General features: G+C 39.1%; 1 protein-coding gene across 8 annotated transcripts in view; it reads right to left on the bottom strand.

Moving 5' to 3' along the window:
• Positions 1-267: 267 nt before the first annotated feature.
• The window catches only part of DHRSX (dehydrogenase/reductase X-linked), a 205,852-nt gene continuing 194,941 nt past the window's right edge, over positions 268-11,178 (bottom strand). For 7 of the 8 annotated variants that reach the window (XM_085213011.1, XM_085212976.1, XM_085212984.1 and 4 more), the window contains one exon: positions 268-730. In XM_085213011.1, the coding sequence (XP_085069137.1) occupies positions 533-730 (198 nt within the window). In that variant the 3' untranslated portion in view covers positions 268-532. The remainder of the gene's footprint in view (positions 731-11,178) is intronic. The other variant, XR_014880367.1, reaches the window with a different exon arrangement.

The following is an 11,178-nucleotide window of genomic DNA, read 5'->3' as shown; positions in this document are numbered from 1 at the left end:
AAATTTGACATATAAAACTAATGTTATGATAGAAACAATATAATTATAATGAATGCCAGATGTCTGAATTAGAATGAACTGACATTCAGTATAAAGAGTCTTAAAGATTAATGAAGCTTAAGGAAAGAAGCTGTAAGTTTTAAAACTGATTATGAAAGAGTAAACTGTATGTACAAAGGTGGCTTAAGTTCAAGATGCCATAGATACAGAGTGCTCACCAGGGAAAGTATTCTCTTGTTGAACAAAAGACGAAAACTCAACTCTGCACAAGGTTAAAGATTGTATTTTAATCACGGACTGAAACATCATGATTTACAAAACTGATGGTTAGATTTAAAACCAACCACATACATCTTTCAGTGGGAATATTCCCCCTACACCCTAGCAGACTAGGGGTTTGAGTGAAGAACAGAGCTGTTCATGTTTGCCTTTGGGACTGATCGGTGACTTCCAGGATGATGACTGATGCTGCAAGAATTCACCTTAGATGCTTGCCAATGTATTTCATTTACTCAGCTGTAAGTGGCTTCTTCTAGGGAGCTCTGCTGGATTCATCAGAAATCCCAACCATCTTGCAGCTTTCTGTCCAGAGCCTTCTTTGCAGCTCCTCATCATATGCTACGTCAGCTGATTTTGTCCTTTCCTCATTGTAAAGGTAGCAGCCGCCAACTCCTTCCATGTCAGGTGATACTGCTGCATAGATGGTTGTAGAGGCTCCTTCTTCTGGAGTCTGCAGAACAAACAACAAAAAACAAACTCAATAGAGGTACAATAAAAGACTTCTGTTTTGCCATAGGATCTTACCAGTGACAATTAGTTTCCCTTGTTTTTCAACATAACCTCAAGCTGGTAATGATGAGAATGCCATCTATCAAACCAGCAGAGTACAGAACCATTTTTGCCACAGCACTATTTTGTTATAGCTTAAATCCACAGAACAGGTACACGGGAAACTCTGGTCCATTTTTTCAAGATTTAGTCAGATGCAGCACACAAAATTACTGAGTTTTCACAGTTAAAGCTAAAAAACCCAAAAGCAAACACAAATATTAAAATCCAAGTGCAATTACTTATTCTTTGCAAGGAAGAAAAGGCCTGTACTCTGCCTTAAGAATATGAACGCTGTGCTGTATGCACAATGTGTTCACTACAACAATGTGACATGAGCAAAGTATGGTAAAAAGCACAAAAGCAATTTAAGCTTCGCCAGTTCAATCCAAGCAGGCAGGTAAACCAGGGAATTACATTTTACACAGAGCATAAATATCAGAGTTCTGCAGTGTCATAAAGTAAAACAGTGAAAGATTTATGATGTCTGATAAAGCATGAGTATTAAATGAACATTAACAAACAAATAGCTGAGAGTGATAACTCCTTTCATCCCAAGGATATGTAAAACATTCCCTCCCATTTTGTCTTCAGAAGGATGATGTAGCTTACTGAATTGATTTCAATGGCATTTATTTTCCTTCAGTGGAGGACATATTTACAACACATTTTATACATTTTGTTTTTATAAATCATACAGTTATGATCAGTGTCTGCTAGATAACAAGGTTATTTTACAATCCTTGCAATATCATTCTATGATTCATTAATAGTACCAATGCTGTTTGTTGCTTTGTCTGCTGCACCTGACAGGATGTCTTTATGTGAAGAACTCACTTGATGAATGAGACAGTATTTAATAGGTTACTCAGCGATTAGCAAAAAAAAAAAAAAGATCATTTGAAGCTTTTTGTGGCAAAGTTCAGATAATTTTAAAAGGAAACAGCCCATCTGTTTTCTCACTGCACACTAAATACAGCACAGTTTTTCAATAATCATTAGTATATATGATGCATCTGGCATTTGGCCTCAGTTACAGTTAAATCAGAGCCATGCCAAACAACACAGTAAGGCAAGGTTGTCCAAACGGAGACCTCCCTGGATGCCACTGGGGCACAGCACTCTCAGCACCTCTGAAGAAAACAAGTTCCCTGCACGACGAGAGGTACATCATTACCCAAAATGGGAATTGCTGAAGAAGAAACTCTGTTGAGGCACTTCCATGCCCAGAGCCACACTTTGTTTCAATACACGTCCCACAGGTCACATGCCAAGTCCCTGTCCAAAGGTGTTTAAGCTGAAGGAAAAACTACTGATGCCAATAGGCTGCTAAGAAATATTAATCTACCATACGTTCCTTCAGTGGCCATGTAACAGACAGTTTAGTTTCTACTATCAATTATCACAAAAACAGAGCATCTCCCATTTAAAATACCATCTAATGAAATAAAATGATGAATCATTCTATGATTCTATGATCATCTATCCAGAGGACTATTCTCTCAGCAAAATATCAGTCAGTATGTTGCAAAACCAGTATGTTAGGTCCAGGCGACTTCTGAAGTATTTTTTTTTAAGAAGACTGCTATACTGTGAAATACCATCTAGAGAAACTGAACATTTACAAAGTGCTTCTTTCTGTATCTCAGTTTAGTACTCTGTTGCTACTACTTCACTCTTCTTTATTATATAGAAAATAGTGCTATTCACATCCATCAGATTATTTAAACAACATAAAGTTATATCATGCATACATCTTTTTAGGGTTAGGATGTCTCTAAAAAGTGGCTTCTGCTTGTAGACAAAAACATACAGTGGCTACTATCATAATCAGTTATGGTGAGATATAAAATATCTTAATATTGTAAAGAAGAAGAGCAAAGGTGAATATAAGCATTCTCATTTTATTTCATTTATTCTAGATGACAGAAAAAAAAACCAAAGTTTGTAACATTCTGCTGTGCTTTAATTAAAAATCCAGTGACACAGATAAACCATTACTTCATGCAATGGTTCACTGGACATTATGTTCCAGACTTCAACAGCTCTCCAGCACAAACAAGTATAAATGTCAATGTCAATGACTTGCAAATCTTAATGACAGCAGCTCATAACCAAAATGCTTTAAAAAACATTGTGAATGTCTGTGGGCAGAATTCTGTGATTATGGTATTATAAGCAGAGTGTCATCTACATGTATCTTCCCATAGTGTCAGAAATATCATGTGCCCTTACTAATTCAATGGAAAGGGTCTCACAGGTTTTTCAAGACATATAAAGATTTTAATTTTCTTTATATGTCAGGAAAGTTCCCCACCAAAAGGTTAAATAAAGATTATACATGGATTGAAAGTCTGTTGTCGGTTTTGTTCATGCAGCTGCAGTAAATATTTACCAAACTACTTTGTACCGCAAACTCTTTCTTATTCTTCAGTATAAAGAAAATACAGAGAAGTGTCAGACGATGCTGAGTCCTCAGCACAAGAAAGACACAGAGCTGTTGGAGTGTGTCCAGAGGAGGGCCATGGAGATGATCAGTGGGCTGGAGCAGCACTCCTGTGAGGACAGGCTGATGGACTTGGGCTTGTTCAGCTTGGAGAAGAGAAAGCTCCAAGTAGACCTAATTGCAGCCTTCCAGTACTTAAAGGTATCTTATAAACTCAACAGAGACCAACTTTTTATATGGGGAGATAGTGATAGGACAAGGGGGATCACTTTTAAACTAAAAGAGGGAGACTTAGATTGGATATTAGGAAAAAAATTTTCACACATAAGGTGGTGAGGCAGTGGCACAAGCTGTCCAAAGAAGCTGTGGTGCCCCATTCCTGGAGGCATTCAAGGCTGGGTTGGATGGACAACCTGAGCTGGTAGGGGGCAGCTCTGCCCATGGCAGGGGATTCCCCTTCCAACCCAAGACATTTTATGATTCTAGGGCATATCAAATGTGCTTACATGGACACTGCAAACAGTCTTATAAGCACAGAGATATCATCACCATCTTGTAAATTTTCACAAGATTTAATTTGTTTCTCATCCTGTGCACCATATCTATTATGCTGAGCATAATCCAGTGCAAACTTTCAATTTACTGGGTATACAGGTACTGTACTGGGAACCTTCTACCAGCTGTTGCTGACAGTAATTACCTAAACACAAAGGGGAAAATATACTACAATATATCAAGTAATTAGTGCATACTAATTCAAGTTAGAGGAAAACAATATTTCCAGTGCAAAGGGGAGCAGAAATGCATATGTATGATTAATTAATTGTCTTAACCCATTTTTGGAGTGCTTAATTAATGATGAAAAATTTAACGTTAACTTACTTGAAGACCTCTCTGCTGTTCTGGCATCCTTTTTGTTTTAATAAAGGTAAAAAGGAAGCCCTATGACAGAAGTGCCCTGGCCATTTTGCTGGGTGGATGACTTACCTGTTTTCAGAGGCTGGAAGGGTAACTCCACCCTACATCCACCTGCCTATGTACAGCCAAGATTCTTTTCCAAAGTGTTGGATCTACTGCACACCAACACAACAACAGCAACACACAGAGACACACAGGCACTTGCACAGGTCCTGCCTTTTTATGGGTTCCTGAGAAACTCATGGGAAGAAAGAAATGCGGAACAATGTGCAGCTACTGGAGCATTTCATGAGTATCCAGACAGGGAGCAGGATTAGTTGTTCTAGCAGTGGAAGCACTGCTCCTAGTTGCCAATTCTCCTGGGAACCTCATAGGTTTTATTTTATCTGATATCTCAGTAAAAGATGAACCATAAAACTCTTGAAAAGAAAATGGACACAAGCAAGAGACTAGAAACACATCTAACCTATGCTTAGGTACCTTCTAGAACACAGAGCATCTGATGGAAGGCTAGAGAAATTGCCTGCTACTGGTTGAACACTATGACCTACAAAACCCAGGATGTTTGCTATGATGCCCTACACAGACAGGAAAGAGTTCCTCTCTTTGTAACTATTAAGTATTACCAAAAGCTGTCAGCAGGCAAGCAGTGAGAACAAGTACCATTTCAATCACAGAGGATTCTCTGCACTTTATCAGAATTAGAAAAAAAAGGAGTAAGAAAATAATACATATTTCATATAGGATCAGTAACATCTTATTCATGAGTTGGATGGACTTAGGACAAGAGGGATTTCTATAAATTATACAATGCTTCTACAGCCTTCAGTTACCAATTTGTGTTAAACTTTTTTTTTTTATATTGCTTTTTGTTTTCAAATTATTATTAGTACCCAAACAATTGCAATTAATATGTTTGTCATATCTAAGTAGAACTGGTTTATGCTTAACGTTTTTCTGAATGAAATTCTGCATCTGTGATTCCTTTTGTTTGTTACAGTATTGATGAAGTTATGTTCATATCATTTTGCACTAAACTATTTTTTTAAGCAAAATATATTCTCTACACATTGTTTTGGCATTGTTTATGCCCAAAGAAGATGCTGTTTTAAAGAAGCCCTGTTATGTCATTATTTTACTCATGTATTTGTCAATGGTAAGAGTAAATGATCAACACAGAATAATTTTTTTTCAGTATCAAATGGAATATTCTGTTCTGTGCAAAACTGGGATATATATCAAAAACGTTTTGTTTTTTTTCCTTAAAGACTTGCCAGTTAACAGACTTTTAAGTGCCATGTAATCTCGTCAGTGCTAGGTGCTAGTGCTCACAGAATGTGTTAGCTGACGATGGTCAGCTCTGTCATCACAAAATCCATTTCATTTGCCAACAACAGCACAACAGCTTAACTCTTTGGAAATCATGTGACTGCATCAGTTATATATGATGGCAATACATTATCCCAGTACTCATCCCGTTCTCCCCACATCTGGATTCATGGCTCAGAGTTCTGGGCAGACAGTACTACTACAAATCTCCAGGCTGCACAGTATGTCCATTGGAAACCATAGGAAATTTGACAGGAAACAAAGCTAACAGGCTCCTATGTTTCCCATGCAAAAATCCACACATTTTTCCAGTAATAATTTTAGTGTCTACAAGCAACTTGCTACATGTCTTAAGTGCAATGATGAATAATTTAAATGGACAACATTTATGTACTTCAAATTATACTGACTGATAGAGTTGGCCATATGACTGAAAAAGCAGAAGGGATACAGAACTTTGTATCAGAAGGGTAGGACTATTATTGTGGAATAGCTTCACCCACTGCTCCCTCATCCTAGTCAATCATTTCATAATATTTACAGAATCACAGAGTCACAGAATGGCCAGGGTTGGAAAGACCTCAAGAATCATGAATCTCCGACCCCCCTGCCACAGGCAGGGCCACCAACCTCCCCATTTAATACTAGACCAGGTTGCCCAGGGTCCCATCCAATCTGGCCTTGAACACCTCCAGGGATGGGGCATCCACAACCTCTCTGGGCAGCCTGTTCCAGCACCTCACCACTCTCTCTGTAAAGAACTTCCCCCTGACATCCTACCTAAATCTTCCCTCCCTCAACTTCAAACCATTTCCCCTCCTCCTGCTGTTATCTACCCTTTCAAAGAGTTGATTCCCCTCCTGTTTGTTGGCTCCCTTTAGGTATTTGGTTCATATTTAATGACTTCAGGATGTTGTCATCATGAGAGATGGGAGTTGAAAGGGTTGAGCGAAGAGAATGGAAAGCGGGAAGCAGCTGGCAAATTGACTGACATTGCTGTTGCATTTTGAGGTAAAGGAATGAGGAGCCAAACAGTCAGACGTGCACCCAGAACTGTCTGGAGTGCTGGCAAATGACATAATGCAGAGGTAAAACATGCTAAAACACCTTTATACATACATTTTGCACAACAGTAAAAATTGGTGGAAAATCCCCCAGCAACAGTAGTACTAAATAGGCTGGTGAGAAGATATTCATCCACACTAGTTTCATAATGGTTGTGATATCTCATGTGCTCACATTGATTACATCATTCAGTTTTCAGTTAATATGGAAAATCTGCTCGTGGGCTGATGAGCTAAAGGGACGTTCAGTGCTTTTGCAGAGAGCTTCAAGGGGTTTACTTTGTGCCCTCTCTTTTCTAAACAGGTAAGCTCTCATCACACCACTCCTCGCTCAGGTAATGAGAAGACATGTTTCTAGATAGCAACATGTTTCCAGCTTCCAGCTGTGAAGACATAGCAAGCACTAAATAAGTCACTAAATAAGCCTGGATACTTGGATACTTTTGTCGAGGTTTCTTTACTTTTCTCAAAGTTGCTCGTTCTGGTAATGCTTTTGCAATGTTGGTATTTTGCTGACTTGCCTCTGCACTGAAAAGCTGAACATACACCTCACTAGATGAATCATCTGGGACCACAGAGCACAACTACCAATACACATAGTGGGGCTTATCAACAGGAAGGAGAACATGAAATTACTGCTATTTAGTTTAAAAAAGTCATTTACCTACTTGCTGGCACTTAATGGTGGGGTGAGATCCACTCATCCTTAATGCATCATTTGACTCTCAAGAAATAAGGCAAAGCACATGGAATAGTTAGAAAACATTCAAAAATGGGAAAGCTGGGATAGTGTTCCCATGAATATTAAGGCAAAAAAAAAAAAAGAAGAAGAAAAAAACAACCAAAAAACAAAAACAGACAAACAGTGAAAAACAAATTACTTGTGTTCCAGGTAGCACTGATTACCAGGATCTGTGAATTAGCCAATCAATGCAAGAAGAGATTACTTAAGGATGCAAGACTGGGGGGTGAAATAACAGAAGTTGCTCTAATGTCACAGAGTATGGGCTAAGCGCTCTCAACACTCTTCTTGTAACTTTGGCAGTGTCTAAACCTCCTAAAGCAATTGCTGCTTTGGAAATTTAAGCTAAAACTAATCAGCTGAAATGTATCAGCTGAAACAGGCAGTGCTGAAAACAAAGAGTAGAATGGAAACCATTACAAGGGTGCAAGGTGTGCTCAGCAATCTTTGGTAAATAATGTGTAGCAGCTGGATGTAGGTCCTGATAACACCTGTGGCCAGGATCAACTGTCAGATCTCCAGGTCAGTGCCACCAAAGGTCTGCAGCACAGCTTTTGACAACTCTCTACTGTTACTAAATGTCCTGGTTGCCATCTGTGTTCTGTCTTTCTTCCTATTCTTTCCTACGTAGCTCACTATTGTTCCATTTCTATCTGATTTCTGCCTTGATTATAGACCCAAACAAGATAAAGAAATTTTATTGAATATATGGCTCTTCCTGGAGAGCCAGCCAGCACCATCAAATTAATTTCTCCCCGGACCATAACTTGCAAATTCGTGCCATAATAAAACTCTCTAGATTTCATCTTTAAAAAAGACAGCAACTGCAAACAGAAATGGCAAGTGCAAAACATAAAGCCTTTCTCCTGTCAGTGCTGTGGCTATATAGTAATCATTTTGAAACATGGATATTAATATATAAAAGAAGGTGAAACACTGATGAATTAAGAAGACAAAGCAGTTTTCAAACAAAATAAAAATAAAAATAAAAATGCTGAAGGAAAGGAGCTTTTATAATATAAATAATTCATACCTTTTCTGGGAAAGAGAGAAGCTTTTCTCTCAGCACCCTAGCATGAGCTGCTATAAAGAAAAGAAGCAGAGATGCCTGGCAAATAGACTCAAGAGTATCAAATCCTGAATCTCTCATTTTCTTCCTATTGATCCCAATTTTCCTGGAAAGATATTTCCAAAAAATCCAGATAGACTGAGGGACTCAGAAGGCCCTCCTCTTCTTCGCATCAGGACCAAGGTAGGTGGCTGAGAGGTCAGGAGACAATGTAGCCCACGGAAGAAAGAAACCCTCTTGGTTGGACTGGGGTCACACTGCTGGGGTCAGCCTTTGGACCCAAGAAACAGGCAGGGATGCAGGCTTGAATGCTCGATTTCCAGTGAATCTTTTGATGGTGTCATCGGTGGAAGATTTCACTTTGTTTTCGTGTCAGGGCAATGCTTTCCGAGAAATCTGCTTTGCTGGAAAATTGCCAAGCAGCTGGAGCCCTGGGATGGCTCTTCTGTCAGACTCAAAACACGAGCAAAGGTTTACTGAGGACAACGGCAGCTACAGCCGTGAGCCCGCCTCTTCCAATGCAGCTGCTTCAGACTGAGCAGGACCTCGCGTGTCACCTCAAGTAGCATCAGATGCTTATGCTATCAGGCAGCATAACAAAGCCCTTGTTGGCTGGCCAGCTTTCTGGGCCCTATTGAAAGAAATCTACACTGGCTGCAAATATCAGCTTCAACACGGAATTCACTTGCAGATGCCTAAATGAACAAAAATAAATTTAGATGTCTTAATTTCAAATGGAATCTCTCTAACCTACAAGTGCAACATTGCCCCAGTGATTTGAGTGAGCGTTTTTTGATTTACACTTTGCGTTTTCTAAGCCATTGGAATGAAGAACTAGAAGAACAATGTTTAATTTTAAGCAGTTTTCAAACCAGAAGCAAGAACTCAACTTTACATAACTGCAGGGAGTTGAAATTTCAGGTCAAAGTCATTAATCATAACTGAATCCTTTGTTCATTTTGTCAAGTGCACCAAGGAAGCTTACTTCACCTGCATGTTGATTTCTAAGCTCACGTTGCAGCAGACAGCAAAGTCTTCAAAGTCAGAAATAAGATAGCACCGAAGCCACTCAAGTTGCATTACACTTGTTACTTTCCTGAGCTCAGTAACAGCAAGCAAAGTTTGACAAATAGGACCCTGTTGCCCCAGGCACTGTATGAGCATCCAGCAGAGACAGCCACTTGCTGGAAAGATGGCAGGCAACAGCAGGAGGAAAAAGCCAGCAGACTTCACAAAATGCTGAAGATGCTTCTGGGAGCGTGGCACTCCATCTGGAAAGCAAGTGATGCCCAGGAATTACCTACTGATGAGGATACGTTTAAATCACTCAGAATTATCCTGGGTACATTTACATAATCTGACATTTTCTGCAATATCTCTATGAACAGACAGCCAGAGTGATCTATTGGGACAGGACAAATCTTAATCTAGACTGGATACAGTTTCTTTGTTAACCACCAGTTCTACGGCCATAACTACAGTATCACGTGAGCAATTCAGTATAATCTTCTACATTCCTAGATGCAGACTGATCTATCATTAACTAAGAATGCTTAATTACAACTTAGTATTCATGCTAGAAAAAAAGCTAAGGAACCATCTTGTTATTTTTTATTAGCTATGCAAGGCTTTAGCTCTGCTGGGTTTTGAACTATTACTATCTGAGAAATATAAATTAGAATGTAAGACTGCACCTCCCTCCAACAACTTTCTTACAGAAGCAACTTCTTTGATAGGTAGTGGCCTCATTTAATAACATGCAACCAATTTCTTTTAGTTGGAAACAATTTAAATATGAATCAAGATGTAAATATATCAAAATTAAAGAGGACTTACAACAACAAACAACCGTGAAGGCTGTAGAGCTTTAATTCCCTAATGCATTATTTCATACCAGCCCATGGGTCATCTTCAGTTTGCTGAATTCTTACAAAAGAGGCCAGCTTTTGGGGAACATAGAAAAGCATGCAAAAGTGTTTGCTTGTATTTGAAATGGCAGCTGCCTTTTTAATCGGATGTAGGCAGTGGAAGACACAGCTTCTGATGCTGAAGATGATGGTCCTGGGAGTGTATACTCTTGAACAACTTATTTTCTTACCCAAAGGCTAATGCAAAGTCTTGGCTTTTGCTGAAAACAAATCTTTTAAGCACTGGAATAGGCTTCCCAGGGAGGTGGTTGAGTCACCATCCTTGAATGTGTTTAAAAACGATTTGGATGTGGTGCTCAGGGACATGATTTAGTGGAGGGTTGTTAGAGTTAGGGTAGTTTGGTTAGGTTGCAGTTGGAATTGATGATCTTTAAGGTCTTTTCCAACCTGAGCAATTCTATGATTCTATAATTCTATACATGGCACAATGGGGAATATTTCTCCAGATGTCCTGTCCTCACCCTGGATTGCAGCCATCACTTCCTTTCTGCTTTTACTGATTCTTAGTCTTTCTGAAGGATTGATGTGAGATATTCCTGCAAGAGCCTGTTCTGGCTGAAGGAAAAAGTTTCAAGCAAATGCCATTTAGAATCACAGAAACACCAAGGCTGGAAAAGATCTCTAAGATCATCCAGTCCAATCGTCCACCTATCATCAGTATTTCCCACGAAACCATGTCTCTCAATACAAGATCTACATGTTTCTCAAACGTTTTTTTTTTTAGCACTGTCCATGCTCCAACTGATCTGAGTTTCTGTTTTCAGAACGGTTAAGAGTGTTTAAATGATAATTTTACAACATTTCTTAAACTAGGATATAGAATAGAAGGGGAAGAAACCTAAACTGGAAGACAA

Source organism: Meleagris gallopavo, chromosome 1, assembly GCF_905368555.1.
Source record: "Meleagris gallopavo chromosome 1, MGAL_WU_HG_1.1, whole genome shotgun sequence".
Lineage (NCBI taxonomy): Eukaryota > Metazoa > Chordata > Aves > Galliformes > Phasianidae > Meleagris > Meleagris gallopavo.
Note: the sequence above shows the minus strand (reverse complement) of the source record. Positions and strands in the feature narration are given on the sequence as shown.